We start from the raw sequence: 20,251 nt of genomic DNA, 5'->3' as shown, positions 1-20,251 counted from the left end.
TTAAACTATAGAATAGGAAAGGCGGAATCCAGAGTAAAATTATATGCATTCGATTCGGCACATGGTAGGTGGGTAGTGAGGGTACAGGAGGGGCTCTTTTAATGCAGAAAATTTTATCTCCTTGCAGTGGTTGTTGTCATTGTTAATAGAAATCTTCATTTTAAATAATGCTCCTCTCCAGACAATTTCATCTCCCCATCAATGGGATTCAGCAGGTAGTCCGATAAAGAGATTCAGGATTCTAAACTTCCAGAAACAACAACACAAGTAATACTGCATGACTGCAGGAGACACATTTAGTGTCCTCATGAGCACAGAAAATTGAAGCAGAATTAGGTCACTCAGGTTTTTCATACGGATTGAACAGTAAATCAAGAGGGGTTACTGTTCCGGCAAGAAAAAGAGTTCCATTAAAGGTAACAGAATATTTGTTCAGGTCCAGAGGAGAAGTTTATGATTCCTGTAGGAGAGTTATTTGAACAGAAAATGACACTGGTACATTTTGCTCCTTCAAGAAGCTGAGTGACACTTTAAAAAAAAAGAGAGAGGGGGAGAGAGAGGGAGACTGACTTTTTGCAACTCTGCAGATAAAACGGCCCTTGGTAATTTTTGAGAAGGAATTTCAGGGTTGCAGTGGGGAGCAGGGAAGGACAAAAAAGCAGGCCAAGCAGACTAAGCTTGCTTCCTGAAGCAAGGGGCGCCACCGTGTCCGTGCTGACCCCCGAAGCGATCCCGAACACGGCTGGCAGGACGCAGGACGCAGAGGGGCTCTTCTCAGATACACTCCTCGGAGTGCCAGGTGCGTGTTCCACGCAGACACTTGTGGAATCAGTTTGCATGCTAACGTGACAACCCGGAGCACTTCTGCCCAAGGATCTACCTCGGAATGGAACAACTGAGGCTAGGTACACTGACAGGGCAAGGGAAGTGTGCCAGGAAGACCAGGGGAAAAAGGCACTGGAAATGTCTCTTCGACACTTACTACAGAAAAGGGCCGTCAGTTCCATCATTAAGAGAAAGATGGTCAAAAAGAAAAGGATCCAATTTAACAATTTAAATGGGAACAAAATGTTTTAACGGCGAAGCTTGTGCGGATCTGAGGCAAAGCGTTCACAGGCAGAAACTTATTTATGCTCTCGCCGAATAAAGACGGTCAATTTGTCAAAATTCTGATTTTATGATGAACAAGAGAAACAGCCAAATGTCTTAAAAGTTAGAAAGAAATCTGAGATTCTGACAACTTCCTTTCAATTTTCGTAGATGAGGTAAGTGATATTACAATGGTCAGAGACATGAACATCTGTTAGTTTCTGACAGATGATTTCTGCTCCAACCAAGTTTATAAAATTATAAAAGAGTTTTTCTTTTTTCTTAGACCTTGCTCAAATACTCAATCAGAAGATAAGGATACACTGGACCCTTCCAGTTATTGGTGCTAAAGATGAGTGAGCCATTCTGTCAACGAGGGACAAAAGGAAGAGTTCCTTTGCTGTCTCTTACAAGAGTCTACAGCACTTGGTCTAACCCTTTCTAAAGGATAAGTGTAACCTAATCTCTGCAGCTGAAAATTTATCTCCATAGAGAGAAGTCAGCTATCGCTCTCCAACCAAGGAAGATAAGAGATAAAAGCAAGGCTGCCAGTGGAAACCTATGCTTCTTCTCAAGATGGCCGTGGGAAAGTTCAAGTCCAAAGTCCCCACCAGCTTTTTGCACCCAGGGTTGCCAGAACGATGGTTTCAGAAGCCATGCGGCTTTACGGAAGAGGAGACGTGTATCAAGCAATGATAATAATATGAAAAATAGCCATTACACCACATTCTGCAGGGCTTGTAATTTAAAAGATAGTGACACCTGTACTTTTTCTTATTGATATGAGACGGGAGGACCAAAGCGTTTCACACCCCGGAACAGGCTACTTTGTACCATTTAGTACTGTGTACTTTGGGAGACCATCCGTTAAGACCACTTCTGAAAAAGGGGCTAAAAGAGGCTCATGACTAGAAAGGCCTGCAAATGAAGTTCTGGTAAAATTGAGGAAGAAAATTTAGGTGTCGGTAAAATACATGCACACACATACACCCCCCCCCCAACACAGGCTGAATAAGGAAAAAAAGTCCAGGTGTGTTCCTAGGTATAGAGAGCGTCTTTGTTACGAATGTCATTCGCATGATGTGACAACGGTATTGGTAGGTTTGCGCGTTCAGGGAAGGGGAAAAAATGTTAGTTCTTAGGAAGTCAGAATTTTAGAGTAATTAAACGATACCCCTCTATCCCATTTACTGTCTTTTTAAAAAGTACCTGTGGGGGACCCGGGTAGCTCGGTCAGGGAAGTGGCCGACTCTTGCTGTTGGCTCAGGTCATGTTGTCAGGGTCATGAGAGCGAGCCCTGTGTCACATTGGGCTCTGCTACCCCTCTCCCCACTTTCGGGTGTGCTGTCTCTCTCTCTCTTAAATAAATAAATCTTTTAAAAGAAATACTTTTGACGGTTTTTCTATTCAGTAGCAACATAAAGAAAGAACTGCGTACGAATAAAGTTCTTCTGTCCCTAATGAGAATACAGTGCTGACATCTGACTTCGTACCTTGCAGTGGTCTGCCTATCAGCACTGCTATGCCAACAGACGAAGCATGTCTAGCTCTCTGGGGTACATAAAACGCGGGAAACAGCAATCTAAAAGCTCTTCATCGAGGATCAGTCATAGTAATAAGAGCAAAGCTCTACTCTTCATCCAAAAAGCTACACACATTAAATGGCGAGTTACTGCGATTTCTTCCACAGAGTCGCTTGCAAAGCTGGCAAGTTAGCATTTTAATCTAATAACAAGTCATGTGGTTTTCAACAAAGACCAAGGTAAGTCTTTAAAGGGAGCCTAGGTGTTATTTACTAACATTCCCTATAACTTCTAAACTTTCATTTTCTTTTGAATGAAACAATAATTGGGAAGTAATAATAGCTGATATGCACTGAAAGTCTTTGTCTCATTTTATCTTCCCCCTACAAGAGGTACTATAACCCCCTCTTTTAACATATGAGGAAATTGAGTCACAGAAAAGAGATGTAACTTGGGGTGCCTGGGTGGCTCAGTTGGCTAAGGGTCTGACTCTTGATTTCAGCTCAGGTCGTGATCTCAGGGTCATGGGACTGAGCCCCACGTCAGGCTCCACACTCAGTGGGGAGTCTGCTTGGGATTCTCTCTCCCTTTCCCTCTACCCCTCCGCCCCGCTCACATACTCTCTCTCCCTCTCTCTCAAGTAAATAAATAAATAAAATCTTAAAAAAAGAAGAGATGTAACTTGACCAAGGTAACACAGCTGGGAGGCGACAGAGCCCGCATTCCTGGCCAACTCCAGAGACCGTGATCTTAGTCTTGTTTTAACTTGACTCCTTACTTATGGACTCTCTTTTTGGTTGACATTAACCATTTACTTACCTGAAGGGTCTGCTAACTCCAGGCTGTCCACAGCCCGTTTTTGCAAATAAAGTTTTATTGGAACATGGCTGGCCCATTATTATCTGTGGATATACTCTCGCACTGTAAGGGCACAGCTGAGGGACCTTTGCTATGGGCCTGCAAAGGGTAAAACGTTTACCACCTGGCCTTTGACAGAAAAGGTTTGCCAACCACTGATGTCGACGAATGGGCCAAATTGGGCGAAAATTAAGTTTCTGGAGTAAGAGTTTAAATGTGGACCCTGCGTGAAGACAGCTCACCCCGAAGGTTGACCAAACAGTAGACCCACAAATGCACAAATTACAATGAAGAATATATTATACCGAGCCACTAAGTATGATTTAGTGTCATGAGATGTGTCATTAACCTAAAGGTCTGGCTGGCAGGACACGCGCAACATCCAGCCAGGTCAGAGCCCTCGCTGGGAGATACCATGCAAACCACAGCAAGACACGGCAAGGCTAAGGGTGAGAGGACCCCTTTCTCGGGTCCACAAGCACTTTGGGCTGGGCTTTGACCTCCGCCTTCCCAGTGCCTAGCACAGTGCCTGGCATGTCCCAGGGGCTGATGAACGGTGTCTGACTCACAGGATGAAAATCACAGTCCTGCCCACCCCGAGCCATGAAGGCCCCCTCTTGCCACCCCCACGGGAAACAAACTCTGGTTCTAGGGTACTTCCCGTAGCCTGAGTTTCGGCCTGTGCCCTGTCCCACAGGGCAGGGCCACCACCCCCCGGGTTCAGTGGTCCTCACCAGGCCAGCGCCGCCAGCCCCCACCCCGGGGCCGGGTGCCTCACCTGTACTCGCGCTCCTGCAGGATCTCCACCGGGTCCAGGCCTTGCGGTTTCTGGATGGGGCTGATGCGGCTCTGCTTCTGCTGGAGCTGCAGGATGGGCGAGGGCTGCCCCGGGGCCGGCTGCGGCACGGAGGGCCCGGGCNCGGCGCCCTGCAGCCACCCCCCCGGCCTGCCCGCTGCCCCCGCCACGGGGACCACCTACCATCTCCAGACAAGGGAGGAGGAGGGGAGGAAAGGAGATGAGGAAGGCGGGAGGGCAGGGAGGGGAAAGGAGGAGAAAGTTAGTAAGCAGAACCAGGCATCTCTCCCCATAGGGCAATGGCATTCACTGATGGACACCGGTGAAATGGCCCAAAAATGATCCAAGCAGTCACTGAGTAAAAGAACCGATGGTCAGCGTTTAATGTAGCTCTAAGAGTGGTTTGTTGGGGTTTTGGTTTTGTTTTTTTGTTTTTTAAAGAATTGCAGGTGTATTCAAGAGTTCAGAAAAGGAAGGGAGTCCTAGAACAGTCAGATGCAATCTGGGTGTGGTTCCAAAAACACGTTTTGCAAATTGCACGTTGAGGGGCTTGAGGTGCAGACCCTCGCCTAACCCTCACTTCTGCACACAGGCAGCAGCTTGGCCAGCCCTCCCATGCAAGCCCAAGGGGCACACATCTTCCCTGCGTGACCTAAAAGGCACATTTCAGGCCTAATCAGTGCATCTCAGTAACTGAAGTTTTTAATTTTTTTTATTTTTTTACTGCATATTAGAAAATGTTTCTAAAAAACATGCAGTGTAGGGGGGGGAGCAAATCCGCTCATTCCACCTATAAAAACTATCAAATATGAAGATTCAAGAGGGCATTTTTTTCTCATGCTAACAGAATAAAAGGGATATGCAATCATCAAGCTTATCAAAATGCACTTGGTAAGTTAATTTAATGCAATTTTCCACAGTAAACTTCAGGAGTTTAAACTGATTGCTAGGTATGGACCGAAAGTAAGAAGTGTTCTGTCTCTCCTCATACTTAAACTCTTACTTACTTCAAAATTATAAATAAGATTAGTGATGCTACCAGATGAATTAGGAAATGAAAAAAAAAAATCTCAGTAAGCTGTTAAAACCTCTGATAGGCATTTTCCCGAGCATTTTCTGTATCTTTTCTAAGAAAAGTTAAAACTATTAAACAGTAATAAAATAATAGTCCATATACTTCAGAGCGCCTTAATAATTAACCATACAAAGACGTACATTATGAAAAATTAGACACATTTATTCAATTTCCAGCAAACACCATTTAGAAATGGGCTTAAATGACAACGCAAGGAGAGGATAAGCAAACATTTTGACAGGAGGAATGTAAAGAATTGGAACAAAGTGCTTAGGAAGCTGTACGTGTGTGTGTGTGTGTGTGTGTGTGCCCGTGCGTGTGTGTGTGTGTGTGTGCCCGTGCGTGCGTGCGTGTGTGTGTGTATGTGTGCCCGTGCATGCACGTGTATGTGTGTGTGCCCGTGCGTGTGTATGTGTGTGTATGTGTGTGTGCCCGTGCGTGTGTGTGTGTGTGTGTGTGTATGCTGTTACTGTTGTGCTTTTTTCACCTTCCTTGGGAAATTAGGTAAACTTTCCGAAACGCACGCAGCTACATAACCCTGAGATGACTGCAGCCCTGGGTCCAGTGGGGGATGAAAAACTCTTGAGGGAAAAATGCATTTTTAAAAATTTTCTATTTTAGGCATCGTAGATGTACTATCATAATAAAGAGATTCTTTTCAGCTAAGTACTTTCTGATTTTTTTTTTCTGAATGGAAAGTCTTTTACATAATGCATCGTGTTTCATAATATTTTATATTTAGAAGTTTCTTTCATCCATATATAAGAAACCAGTTTCTAAACATTACATTTCAGGGTTGTTAAGCACTGGAATGAGTTATGGAGGGACGTTTTAGAATATGGTCTCCCTAGAGGTCTTTAAAACAGGGTAGATTTTTTTCATCTGGATTGTTTTAGGTGTCTCCTCCAAAGGAGAGGAGACAGAGATTTCTAACAGGTTGATTCTCTATCATTCTAGAAATTTCCTTAATAAACCCAAGAAACTGGTAGAATTAAATGTATTTCAAGACTCGGCATAAGCATACTAAATAATAAACTTACTACACTGAAGCCCCCTAAAAACACCACCATTCTTAACAAAGAGAAAATTCGGGTCTTACTGATACGGTAATATCATTAATAATCACTCTGTATTCAGTTCTGCAAGTGTTTTTCCTCCTTTCAAAGTTTAAATAATTCATCAACAAAAACCAGAACAGGGCACTCGGTGTGACACGTTCCACCTGTTTCCGGAACTTTCTTCTTTAGCCTTCCCGCCTGTAAATACCTATGCAGAAGCCTCTGATGACTCCTTGAGGTATAGTCAAGTCACTAATTTTAAAGCCACATTTCATCAAAGGAAGGTACCCAGAGCATGTCTGATATCCCTGGTTCCACTTCTAGTCATTTTTAGCTTTTGACTCAAGACCAGATCTAAAACACACGCACATGGCTAGACTTCTTGAATCCCTTAAAGACAAAGACATTCTCATCCAGCTGATTGACCCTTAAAATGGAGAAGCAGAGACAGAGAGACCCAAACATGAACTTCCATATTCAAATCTCCAATTCAAACAGTCCTACCACTTGCTGTGAAGGAAAACAGGCACCATGAAAGCACCCCGCCTCTTTCTAAAAGAACGGATGGGGGTCACCCGCACTCTTCCGCCTGCTGGTTGCGTGAGCCTGAGCTCGTCACCTAACCCCGCGTGGCTCAGTTTTCTCATCTGCAGAATGGGGATGATAACATAACCTCCTCAGGCAGGAGTGAGGATTCAGTGAGATCATGCAGCCACGTGCTCCACACCCTCCACTCACGGCCTTTTTAATCCTAGCAAGGCCACAGAGGCTCAGAAGGCTAATTTAGTTACTTAGCTTTATAGGAAAACCCCCGTGGCGAAAGACAGGCTTTTTAGGAAGCTTGGTACTGTGTTAGCTGGAAATTGGGAGTCCACTCTCCTACAGCGAACTCCAAAATGTTTCGCCGGCTCACAACGACTCAGCACGAATACTCGGATAAGTCGGCTTGCCACGTGCTTTCTGCCAAGCTGCTATCAGAACCACTTACAAGCAAATTCCTTTCCCAACTCAACCGCGAGTTCATTTGCTGCATGGGGCTATTTTTTCCCTGCCTCCCAACACATTACATAAAAACTCCTACTTACAGAGCCTAGGGAAGCGCGTGCGGCTTGCCGCAACTGGACGTGCCCAGAACGCAACCGCTGTTCTCAGGTTTCTTGCTGGCCCCTCAGGCGGCTTACAGAGGGACGGTGCCTGGCTGGACTGGCTCTCTAGCGACAGAACTCATCTCTGCTACAGACACTCGTGGTCTGCTGACGATAAGACCAGACCGCTTCCTGCTATCTCCAAACGTAAGACAAATTACCTTCCTTAGCTTGTCTCCTACCACCCCCTCCCCCCTGCAACATAAACAATTTAGGCTTAATTATCAGAGGGTTCACGTGTGTCTGTTTTCCCCTCAGTCCTCACCTTGGAAATCAAGGCAGAGGCAAGCCCTGATACCCCTGAGCGCGACCCAGTGTGGCTAAGGTGAGGACGGGGGTCTGTCTTGGGTGCATCCCTCTGCCTGATTTTAAGAAACGGGGAAATGAACGTATTAAAATACCCACGTCTCGCATGTACAGAATTTCTGTGCATTCAGAGCTCACATTGTCTTCCCAGCACACTAGAATCCCTATTCAATATTCTGTGCCTTAAATAAGGATTTAAGTGGTTTCCATGGGTTGAAAAAAATAAATGTAATGAAGTGTATTTAAATTGAACATACCTAGATATTTTAGAGACCTAAAAAGAGCGGGGGGGGGAGGGGGCTGGGAGCAGGAGAGAGACAAGCTCTGAAAAAAATTAGCAATGAAACTTTTACTTTCTACCACAAGGTCCACCCCACCCCACAGCAAGCCCCCAAAACAAACAAAAAGCAACAAAAAAAATCCCCAAAAAACTAAACTTTTAGAGTTTCTATTTTTAATTTCGCTTTAGTCTCTATAAAAGAAAAAAATGAATCGAAGTGGAAAAGAAGATATTGGGTTAGACTGGCATGGAGCCCACAGCAGGTAAGGACTGAAGAACTATCTGTTCAGTGTGCAACTCCTGCAGTCAACCCATAGCTGTCCAGCGGTGCCTCTGACGATGTGTGTCACTTAGGGTGAGTCACATCTCTGGAGGTTAGATTTGAAGCAGACCGCCCCAGCCAAAGACATGCTCTTGAACATGGATAACACGACAGAGCCAGACAAAGAAACACGGCATCGGGAGTTAGCTCCAGATAAGTGGATATACTTAAACTTATTTTTTCCTCAAATATTAGTAGAGGTATTTATACACAATAATACTTTTTTTTTTTATTAAGGAGGGATGGAGTTAAGTAATAACAATTAAAAAAATATATTCACTCTAAAAAAATTTTTTTCTCTGCCTCATTTTGACTTGTCCTAAATGCCAATCCCCCCAAAAAGTCTTTGTCAAGTAAGGTTGCCAACTCCCTCTGAAAGCTGAGGTTTGGGGACAAGTTCTGCAACACTTTGGGGTGCAACCTCCTTCCCAGCGGCAGGAATGGGTCTGCTCAGTTGGCAGGAGGGAGCTTCTTCTAACTTTCTCCACGGCCTCCTTGCCCACTCTGGTATAAAACACTATCTGCCCCAATATTTCCATTTCTAATGAAGCCAGACTATCGAAATACAAGAGACAGAGCGCTGAGTAACAGAACAGATTCCTCCTGACGACAGAGGCCTGGTGAGGGAAGATGAAGCGTCAGAGGTGGGTCACATCATGGAGCCCCCTCCTCTGGAAATGGTCCAGAAAACGCACTCGGGATTGTGTTTACTGGGACGTGAAGTGGCTGTTAGGTACAAGCGTCCAGACAACCGAAACCTGGTCCCCTAAGTCTTACTACTTCATGTCAGTCTCCTTACTCAAACTTCGGGTGAAAAGTTTTCTGAAATGAATCATCTAGCTTCCTGCCTTCTTAAAAGATACTTTGGGATCTTTTCCTGCTGGGCGCAGATCATTTTTAAAAGAACCAATATTTGGGGCGCCCGGGGGGCTCAGTCGATTAAGCATCTGCCTTCGGCTCAGGTTATGATCCCAGGGGCCTGGGACTGAGTCCTGCATCGGGCTCTCTGCTCCGTGGACAGAGTCTGCTTCTCCCTCCGCCCTTTACCCTGTTTGTGCTCTCTCTCTCTCTTAAACAAAATCTTAAAAAAACAACAAAGGTTAGCAATGCTCATGGAGGTCTGTGATGACGCCCCAGGACACGCTTCCAGGTTCAGTGAAGGACGCCTACATGACACGGTCCCACATCACTAGCTCCTGGGAGGTACAGGTTTTGCTCCCTGGTCCTCCAAATACCACCTCTCTGGTTGCCATTCAGCCCCTGCTGAAAACTACTGCGATGTGGGATGTCAAGAGTACTAAGTTCACTGACATGCAGTCTAGAGAACAAGTAAAAGGCTCTAGGTAAGGAGCGGAGGTACTTTTCCCTTTCGGCACACACGGGAGGAAAACGGTTGCCTTTGGTACACAGTTGATGACAGGTTCCTTCCCTTGTCATGAGCCCCTTTGTTACGAAGGAGACAGCACGGGGCAGCTGCCAATAACATGGGCTCCCGGGTCAGACTGCTAGCACGGGAGTCCCGACTCTCCATATTCTAGAAGAGTCCCCCATGCAGAGTACTCAGGCTGAGCACGATGCACGAGGCAGGCCAGGTGTTTAATAAGTACAGGCCACACACCCAGAGACATGCACGGATTTTTTTTCTTTCGTCTGGCTGCCTTCCCAAGAGCTGGAGTTACGCCGTTTTAAACCCCCAACCACATCGAGGGTCCAAACTACCGTTTTCTGCGGGGTTTTCCTCTATAACCTTTCCGGTCCCTGACGTTCAGTCCCACTCGATCCTCCACGTACCAACGTGCCACGGTTACTCCACAAAGATCTGCAGCTGACACGATCCTTTCTTGCTCTTTAAAAGCCCAATCCTAAGGCTACATCCACAATTAACGAGGTGAGTTAATCCTTCGGGTAGGGCAACTCTTGGAGCTTCCCCCACCAGAAAAGAAACACGGACAAACTCAGAAGGCACATGATAATTAAAAAATAAGAATCATCATCTGAACTCCTCCCCAATGCCTAAGTCCGCCAACTTAGGAAAAGTACCGATGTCCCAAAAAACCGCTCGCAGCGATTGGCATGCTGTGGCTTGCCCCAGGGAGAGGGAAGCACACCCAGGAAATGTGTCAACGTCAAGGAAGAGCCCGGAATTCAAAACTCTAGTTAGAACAGAACCATCAACTCTTTGCTTATCTGGTGGTTAACAAAAACCTTGCCAGGGAAAACAATGTTCGGGGAAGCTCACCACATAGCCCCCTGCACCTCCGAATTCTGGCGGTGGGATCGAGCCAGAGCAACAGAGGGCCACACAAGGGACTCGGTCATCTCCACCTGTTACATACTATCACGGTTTCAGATGTGATGCCAGGTCTATGTAAGAAATAGGCCGTGTGCATTCTGTTACTGTTTGTTCTGAACAAATCTTACGGATGCCTCTATCTTGCAGTGTCTCTTACAGGAATAATAATAATACCAATAATGAAAAAAAAAATCCCACCTGGAAAATCTCCTTTTTAGTTTCATGCTAGAAAAGGCTCTGGGTTCCTCTGAGACACTGGTGAGCCACTGGCTTCCGAACGGCGAGGATCTGGTCCCAGACCCTGTCTCCCTTCCTGCCTGCCAGGAAGCTGGAGTCCTCTCACAGCTCCGAGGCAGCAACCGTGAGCTGCGGGGGGCCTCCACGCTCCTGACCTCCCTGACCCCGATTTCTCCTTCCCTTTGTTTCTGATTTCCTACTTGATAATGATTTTACTGCAATATGCTTTTCTTGGGAGGTCTCCCTCAATGCTTTTTCACCACACAAAGGGGTAGAAAGAAAGAAATCAACACACATAAGGTGGCTCGAGGAGAGCTGAGGCTAGGGGCGCCTTCTGGCCGCAGGAACGCACGGGGGGTGGTGGTGTTTAAGCTGGGGCGTGCGGCCGGGCTCCCGACAAGCCTTGAGCCTCTTGAAAGAGAATGCAGAGTCACGGGGGACACTGCCTCCTTCCCAGCACCCTACGGTGCAGGGGCCCAGGGATCCTGGCCAGCTGAGTGAAGCACGACAAGGGAGCCACCGAGGTACAACAAAAGCTAAGTCAGCCCAGCGCTTCTGCGCCCTCAGCAGTCCTTCTTAGCCGAGTTGGACCATCGCATTATTCACTGGGTTACACAGGAACCTACCAGATGGTCGGTTGTAGTTAACTAGGGCCTGCTGCTGCGGCTGCTGCGCCTGGGGCTGGGGCTGCGGGGGCTGGTGCTGGGGCTGCTGCATGCCGGGCAACGTCCTTTTCCCCTGGACTGCAAGCTGCAGCGTTTCGGGGAGGGGCTGGCCCCGGGCCAGCATTTTGTAAGCTAAAATCTGCGCTCGCAGCTGATGCAGCTGGACAGGGCTGAAAGGCGAGGGACCTCTGCTGGGCTGGCTCATCGCCTGCGGATCGCCCGAGATGAGGGGCCCCGGCTGGCTCGGCGGCATCTGGGGTGGGGTCGGGCCGCCTCCCGACATCGGGCTGGAGACGTGCTCTGGGGCTCCCAACGGAGACGGGTGTGGCGACATGTAACCTAGAATAAAACAGGAAAGGAGATCACACGCTGCCCCCAGTGACCCTGAAAGCCCGGCGTTCCTGGCCATTTGGATGATTTTTCTGCAACGGCACTGCCTGCTAGAAATTTCAAGTATACATCACGTAATAATGATAGAACTATGTGTAATTATCAAATTGCTCTGTACCAAAGATATACAATGAAAATTTTCTAGTAGACACATTAAAAAGCAAAAGACAGCCAATTTTGATAAGATGTCTCACTGAAATCAACATACCCCAAGTATCATTTCATAATATAAAAATTATTAAAGACATATTTTACATTCTTTTTTTTTTCATGCTAAGTGACAACACATCTCAATTAGGACAAACCACATTTCAAGTGAAATAATCAATAGCCACGTGTGTCCTAGAAGGTACACTGCTAGTGGCTGTTGTACACGTAAAGCAAAGACGGCAGGGAATGGTGTTATATGTTAAAAGTAGCTCCAACCTCCAAAACAAAACCTGGAAAGTGTGCACTATCTCGCAATGCGGAATGAAGAGTCTCTCCTGGGGACAGCAAATCATTATTTGGTTTATTATTATGCACAATTATTGAGGGCCTCCACTGTTATAAGCACTACCCCAGGCACTCAGTTGAGTTCTCCCTTGAAACAGAGCCTGATGGAAGGATTGAGTGCAGGGGACTTATTTGGAAGGTGTGGGCACACTGGTAGGGGGGTATAGAAAGGTGATATAAGAAAGAGACAGCAGCTGCTCTGGTGGGTACCTGAGGACTAATTTCAGGCAGAACCTCTGGGGTATGAGGTCAATGACTCACCTCCAAATTATCCCGGGGAATGGGGTGGGGGTGGGGAAGAAGTTGGGGTATTTACACTCAGGATCATGAGTCACTGCTTAGGTCACTCATTATGGTTCTGGGGAGCATCAGTCCCCAGGGAATTTTCCAGGTGTGAGAAAGAGGGGCTGAAGTCCAAGATGGCGGGCTGGCCAGTGGACATCAGGTGGGTGGGAGCACAGACAGAGTAAGGACAAACAAAAGGATATGAATGGAGTACAAATTATTTCTTCAATCCTCACAACAGCCCAGAAGTTAAATATTGTCACCTCCATTTTTTTTTTTTTTTAAATAAGGAAACCAAGGCTCAGAGCGTCGCACAATTAGATCTTGGCAGCTCCAAGATTCAAACCAAAGTCCATCTGACTCCAATGTGTATATATTCATTCCAGGCTCTAATATTAATTTGGTTTTATACAAATAAGTTAGAGACTTGAAAGTCTCAAAAATCTTCTAGAACCATTTACAATATCACATAAACATGAGAGTAATTTGGGTTTTAAGAGATCTACGTGGGAAATTTAAGAATATGTTTCTTGGGGAAGAAAAGTAAAAAAAAAAAAAAAAAGGCATGAAGTAATTCAAGGAACTCATTTCAGGAGATGAACTGTAGATCGGGGCCAAGGAATTCCTAGAAAAACGTACGACTGAGCATTGCTGCAGGGAGAGCCAAGGTGAGGAGGGAACAGAGTAGCCTCCTGCAATCCTAAAGGTTGCCCTGAATTCAAACTAAGTGCCGATTAATCAAGTCACAGGTGTCCTAAGGCACAATATAAAATATCAGATTCAGGGTCTTTGCCCTTTAATAAATGTATTCGAGTCACAATTATCATAAAGGTCATCACACAGGTGTTTATTAGACATCTGCTGGGTGTTGGAACCCGAGTGGGGTTTGAGCTGGAAGAGCTCTGGGATTCCACGTGGGATCACAGAGGCCCAAGAGCATCAGACCGACACTGACTGGGGACTCAGCATCACCATTTGAGAGACTAGAGCAAAGAAAGGCCTTAATTGCTTTTATCTCAAATCGCTGTTTGGAAAGGGAAATTTATTCAGATGCTTTAAGAGGAGGGTAGGTTCCGTCCTATCAGCTGGTGAGACACAGAGCTCCATTCAGAGCAACTACCCTGATGAGAACTAGAAGATGTACCAGCTCTCATTCCCCAAATCCCTACTTCATAATGGACTGCAAAACCGCTCAGCCATCAGGGGTCTCGTCAGTCATGTAAGTCAGCCAAGAAAATGCCCCCAAAGTAGCCTGCAAGACCAGCAGAAATGTAAAGCCTGGTATGTTGTTACTTATGACAGGAAACGTTTACAGGGGATTCCCAACATGCACAGAACTTTGTCACTAACATGCTTCTTTCTTAATGAGGCTTACGTTCCCCCCTTAATTGTAATGCTGGTGCATAAGGGTATAGTTTGTTCATTATTGAAAGCACCTTCCTGATACCTGTTTGGCCAACCCTGTATCTACCACAGGGGGAGAAACTTGCTACCAAAACCCTCCTACTGGGATTTTCATAGTAGAAGCGATAATACCAGGCATTGAAATGGGCCGTTTGTCTCCCGCCTTCTGGTCTCCCCTGTTTCCAAAGTCATCAATTATGGCTCACCCAAGAAAAATCACAGGACGGCCAACACAATGGACCAAAACATCAGACAATCCAGTCTAAACCCAACTGTTGACTAAATCGCTCTGTTAAACTATGAAGTACGGGAAAAGGAAGCTAGGAAGGTGAGAGTTATATCAGGCACAATGATTCAGTTTACCTCAAATTCGCTAAGGAAGAAGCTGAGATTGGAATAAAAATCATTTTCTGGAATTAATCCACGCAACAAAATTTTACCTCAGATGTGACAAGAAGAAACGGGAGATGGGAGATTTTTTTTTTTTCCCTAGAAAATATAGGAGATGTTAATAGAATCATTCTATCACAGTATGACATTAAAAATGTGACAGTGTTTCAGCTAAAGAGAGATTTTTTTTCCCCCTACATGACTAGCATTCCATAAAACTTCAGGAAAAACCAGAATCTAAATGATGAGACAACATAACGTATTTTAGTAATTATCTCTAGTTAAGAAAACGGGGCGAAGAAATTGCCTGAGTGCGAATATACGTTTGTCTGCAGGATGCCAAGGTCGATACAGAATCAGCTCCTTCTGCACGCTGGCTCCATGTGCTCATTCAAAAGTGGCCCCAAAAGACTGGCAGTTTCCCTTCCCTAGTCTTCGAGGGCCATTATCTCCCTGGTTGCACCTTGCCTCGAGAGAAGCGGTCATGTCTCTCCTTTTAATAATCTTGAACTTATAAGCGCCAATTTCGTATGAATTTTCTCTTCTCTCTCTCACACACACACGTTAAATATTATATACTTGCCTTTGAAGGCTTTTCCTATCCAATGGACCAAAAATAAACAATGTTATCATTGGGACCATCAGGTACACGATTCAGTATTTATTGAAGGAAATGGTTTTGCTTCTCAACCAATACCCCAAAATAACCTGGTATGTTGCTAGGAAGTGAAGCCTGGCAGGTTTCCGATCAATACCGCGCACCTCTCTATACCTGTGTGTTTATAAATGGCTTTTTACAAGGGGGTCTTTAAAGACACATGCTATTACAGGGTCTCAGCTCTTTTTAGAGCATTATATAGAATAAGACTCTATTATACCAATACTACTTAATTCAAAAATATGCTTTTAAATAACTCATTCCCCAGCCTACAATGCACTTTACTAGTTTGCAGAAAAATATTACATGCTAATTCGGATTCCATTTAGAGCAGACCCTTACATTTCTAAGTAATTATAACTTGCCGAAATTATAGAAAAATTAGTATCTATTTAAAATTGTGGACCAGTGAACGCATCAGTTCGCTTCTCTACCTAACTGAACAAAATGAACGAAGTACCTATCCGGTTATATGCTAGACACTGTACCAAGTGTTGGAGATTCCAAGAAGAATAAAAGGAACCAAGCAGTGAGAGAAATTTTAAGATCCATAAAAGTAAAAGCACTCACCTAAAATTCGTGCATTTAAAGGGTTTTGTGTTGCCATTTTCCGTGGGCCCTACCCCTAGAGGTACTGCAAAGCCAGGAGCAGACAGAGCGGGCACTTGGCTTTGCGAATCACTGACCGTCACTCATCTACGCCTCCCAGGTAGTACAAGTTGGTACGACATTAGCTCTGGGAACACACCTGGCTCCTCAGAATTAAATGTTAAACCTGGGAGTGTGGTCTAAATCCATTCTTAACACTGAATGGGTCAAATAGTTTCTTCCTATACTGCAAAAAAAAAATCCCAATGAAACCAGGCTGCTTGGCTGACGTGGTCAACATTTGAGTCATCCTCTGTAACACTTGTACCTGTCTGCCATCGAAATTCTGATCAGAGGCTGGGATATTCAAAACCCGCTTGACTATGAAAGAAGATACATTCCTATGCCTCCATGATTTGTGTGTGTGTGTGTGTGTGTATGTGTGTACACACACACACACACACACATTTAATTGTGAATACATTTCTCTAAATCCTCAGCCAAAAAATCTCCCCTCGAATGAATGGATGGCTGACCATGAATAGAGAAGAAAACCCCCACATTTATTACACTACGAAGACGTGCATCCGGCAGCACAGAAAGCACAAACTTTGAATGAGAAGACCAGCAGGGTTAACTGCATGCCCTTGCACACTGAAATGACCGCACAATGATTCTGAACACGGCTTACACTGCACTCAAAGACTCTAAGGCATGTTCACTATGCCTTCAACAGTGAGGGAGGAAGGCATCAGGCAGAAGAGAAACAGACCACATACTGACTGGCCATTACTGGGGCTGAACTGTGCCCTCTACAGAGAGATGCCAAAGCCCCAACCCCTCTTATCTGTGCAGGTGGACCTTATTTGGATACAGGATCTTTGCAGATGTCATCAAGTTAAGATGAGACCGTACTGGATTAGGGGAGACCCTAAAGCAATGACTAGTGTCCTTATGAGAAGAGGGAAATCGGACACAGGCGTAGACACTCAGGAAAACGCCACATGGAGACCGAGACAGATTGGAATGAGAGCTCTACAAGCCAAGGAATGCCAAGGATTGCTCTCAACCACCAGAATCTAAGGAGAAGCAAAACAAAAGATTCTTCCCAAAAGCCTTCAGAGAGAGCACGGCCCTACTGATACCTTGATTTCAGGCTTCCAGCCGCCAGAACTGGGAGAGAATGAATTTCTGTTGTTTCCTGCCACCTGGTTTGCGGGAATCTGTTACAGCAGCCCTAGGAGACGAATACAGCCCCCCCACCAGCAATGACAGGTAATTCCACCGGCAGGAAAACCCACCGTACAATGTATGAGCATGCAATTCAAGGGACACAGGGGGCTCATCTTACCTTCACATCTCTGCTGTCACTTGGAGGCAGAGCTGGATTCTCCTTCTGGCTCTGTCGCTTCCTAGATGTGTTCACTTAGGAAAACAGAGCAAATTCTCTGAGCTTTCGCTTCCCCATCTAGAAAACGGGGCTGACCTAATTTACCTTGGAAGATCATAATGAGGAATCTGCCTCGAGTACACAAAGCCACTTCGCAGATTGCTTGCATGCGGGGTTGCTAGAATTTACTAGTATCTTGGAAATAAAACTGCCCAGGCAAAAATCATAGTCGTGTTGGTACAGGTAAAGGGAGAAGCGGCCTATAGCATTCAACCTTCCTTAGACACGTTCTTCGGAAGTCACAAGTAAAGTAACCGATACGAAAGATCAAAGACTATGGAACGGAGCCAAGACCAGGTGTGCAGCGGACACAAACCTTGGCTGTGTTGATCCATCGGACTCTGGGGAGGACCCATCCCCGGGTGAGGGGGCCGCATGCCGGAGCCCTTCATGGATCCACAGTGCATGTCTTCTACAATCCCCTTGTCATGCAGACCATCGATGGGCTGAAACATTGAAATGACATTGGTTAGATGCCTCTTGAAGGTACAAAATTTCCATCTGGACCTTAAGATCCCTCACTTTTAAAGTCTTCAAAACGGTGGCGTAATCATCTATTGCTCATACGACAGACATATATTTTTATACCTAGACTACCTGTATTGTCATGTATTACATATACTTTATAGGTAGGGACCAAAAACTAAGACTACACCAACAGGGTCAGCAAAACTATCCATAAGTCGAAAGTTAAGGCTTTAAACAGCTGGATTGTGTGTGTGTGTGTAATGTCAATTGCCTACAAATAAAAATGAAGTCCTGCTCCCAAATGTCAGTAATTCTTCCCTACCCTCTTAAGTAAGTTCTGAAACCTGCTGCAGGCTGAAGTTAGTCCAAAGTCTGAAGGAAGGCTATTTGAAACGTCTGTGATGATGTATTTTTTGGGGGGAGGGGGGTCATTTTTTTCATCAGAGAGGAAAGAACTATATGGAAAGTTTCAAAGTTGAAACCAGAAAGTTCCAGGCAGTTGGGAAAAGAGGAAGAGCCGGGGTGGAGCAGAGTCCTGCCAGAGAAGGAAGGTACGGAGGGTGAATCCGAACCACAGAGAGAAGACGACTTGAAAAAGTTTTCAAGGCAGAGATGGGGGGAAAAAGTCAAGATCACAGGGACTCGAACCAGGATGTGAGGCCTTGTGCATAACAGGCGCACGATAAAGAGCCACTGAGTTGACATTAATCCAATCCAGAATCGGGCAACGAAGCATGTGTTTGGAAAAAAAAAAAAAAGGAAAAGTCTATTCCTCCCCAAACTGGAAGAGCAATTTTCAGAACCGCCTGAAAGAAATAGTTCCAGGAGTTTATAGAAACCAAATGACTCCAGGCAAGAAAGTATGAGTGTTTGCAGTTTTACAGAAAGGAAAGTTAATTTCTGCAGAGTCAAAAGCACGCACTTGAAAAGAGGAAAAATTTACCATAAAGAGGATGTTCAGAAGAAAAATGGGAAGAATTTGGTATAAAGAGTGTCTCTGAGTCTGTTAAATAGTAATAATAGGGAGGAAATCAAAGCAACACAAGCAGATGTATTTAGGCCACTTGTTTATTTATTTCCAGTGATGGTGAACAGCGAGAAGCTGAATCTCAGAGGGAGAAGGAGGAGAAGAAAGACAAGGAACTGAGCTGCCTGTAAAAGGACCCTGGGAGAGTGAGGGCATCTGGTCAGCAGGTGTGAACTCTGGGCACTTAACCACGTCCCCACGCGGGCAATCATCTGAGGGGCTGGGATTAAGGAAAAGCAGGACAGCAAAAAATGCAAACTCTCGGGAAAACAAAAGAAAGCGAAACAAAAAGAGTATCAGCGGTGTGGGGGGGGGCGTGGAATATGAGAAAATGTGGCAAAGACACTAGGCCACAAAATAGAAGGGATCAGAAGAGATAATCACCTGTAGAAACAACTCAGCGCAAAAACATACCCGTGACCCAACCCTCAGTCGTACCTTTTTACCTTCCAAATGCCTACATAATCCTAAAGGTCAGCTAAATCTCCCCTTCACATTTTATCTTTCATTTGGGAGGTGAGACAGCGTGAAACCGTCCTGAAATTATTCAACCCACTTGGACTAAGGCCCACGAGTGACAGATCAGACCTATAATAGCTCCCAAATTAATTTAATATGAACACAAGACAATGTAATGACTTCAGTATGTCTAGATGTTCAATACGTCTCCTCAAGAATATGATATGGAAGCCAAGCAGCTTTATTTCTCTAAATACCTGACAAGCTAAAAATGTGTTTAAAAAAAAAGAACCCCAAAAGCAGAGCAAGAACATGGGGATACAATGGGGGGTATCTAGCATATGTTGCTAAAGGTAAAGAGGAAGTTTCAAGAGTAATTAACAGTGATGACATGATTGTATTATGATAAAAGGAAAACAAAACAAAACAAAACAACATCGGACCCGTATGACATGCCTACCTGAGCTTACACAGGACTTCTCCCTGAACAGGGAGAAACGCCAGGTATAAAAAGTGAGCACAAAGCTGTTCCCTGGGGTGAGGCCAGGGTTAACGGTTTCTTTCTTTATCTCAGTACAGTTTTACTTTTCAAAATACGTATATATTACCCTCCTGATTTAAAAATCTTCAAATAACAAAATTTGTAAAAAAAAAAAAAGAGAGAGAGAGAGAGAGGAGAGGAGAGGAGAGGAGAGGAGGAAAGGGAAGGAACGAAAAGAAAATTAAAGAAAAAGGGTCTTCCCTTCTGGGCTCCGATGCCCTATTTAAAATTGACTTACAGTCCTTCACAATTAGAGGAAAGACTTGCTCTTTTTTGATGTAATTGTTCTGTTTTAAAACCAGGATCTTCCACGGTTCGCCTACTTAGTACCAAGAGGCAGCCCCACCATCTCGTCCACCTGTGACGTCATTCGAAAACCATGGAAAACCTCTACTTGTCTCATCAGGCACCACCCGCAGGTCACGTGTGGTGTGGCCTCGCTGATTTTC

At 45.1% G+C, this 20,251-nt stretch overlaps 1 protein-coding gene across 1 annotated transcript in view; it reads right to left on the bottom strand.

The window, feature by feature from the left end:
• The window catches only part of SMARCA2 (SWI/SNF related, matrix associated, actin dependent regulator of chromatin, subfamily a, member 2), a 171,003-nt gene that overhangs the window by 135,063 nt on the left and 15,689 nt on the right, over positions 1 to 20,251 (bottom strand). Inside the window, exons 3-5 of the mRNA XM_040620135.1 lie at positions 17,624 to 17,753; positions 11,562 to 11,986; positions 4,249 to 4,445 (exon numbers count right to left, since the gene is read on the bottom strand). Of these exons, the coding sequence (XP_040476069.1) occupies positions 4,249 to 4,445; positions 11,562 to 11,986; positions 17,624 to 17,753 (752 nt within the window). The remainder of the gene's footprint in view (positions 1 to 4,248; positions 4,446 to 11,561; positions 11,987 to 17,623; positions 17,754 to 20,251) is intronic.

This window comes from Ursus maritimus, unplaced genomic scaffold (assembly GCF_017311325.1).
Source record: "Ursus maritimus isolate PB19 unplaced genomic scaffold, ASM1731132v1 scaffold_34, whole genome shotgun sequence".
Classification (NCBI taxonomy): domain Eukaryota; kingdom Metazoa; phylum Chordata; class Mammalia; order Carnivora; family Ursidae; genus Ursus; species Ursus maritimus.
Note: the sequence above shows the minus strand (reverse complement) of the source record. Positions and strands in the feature narration are given on the sequence as shown.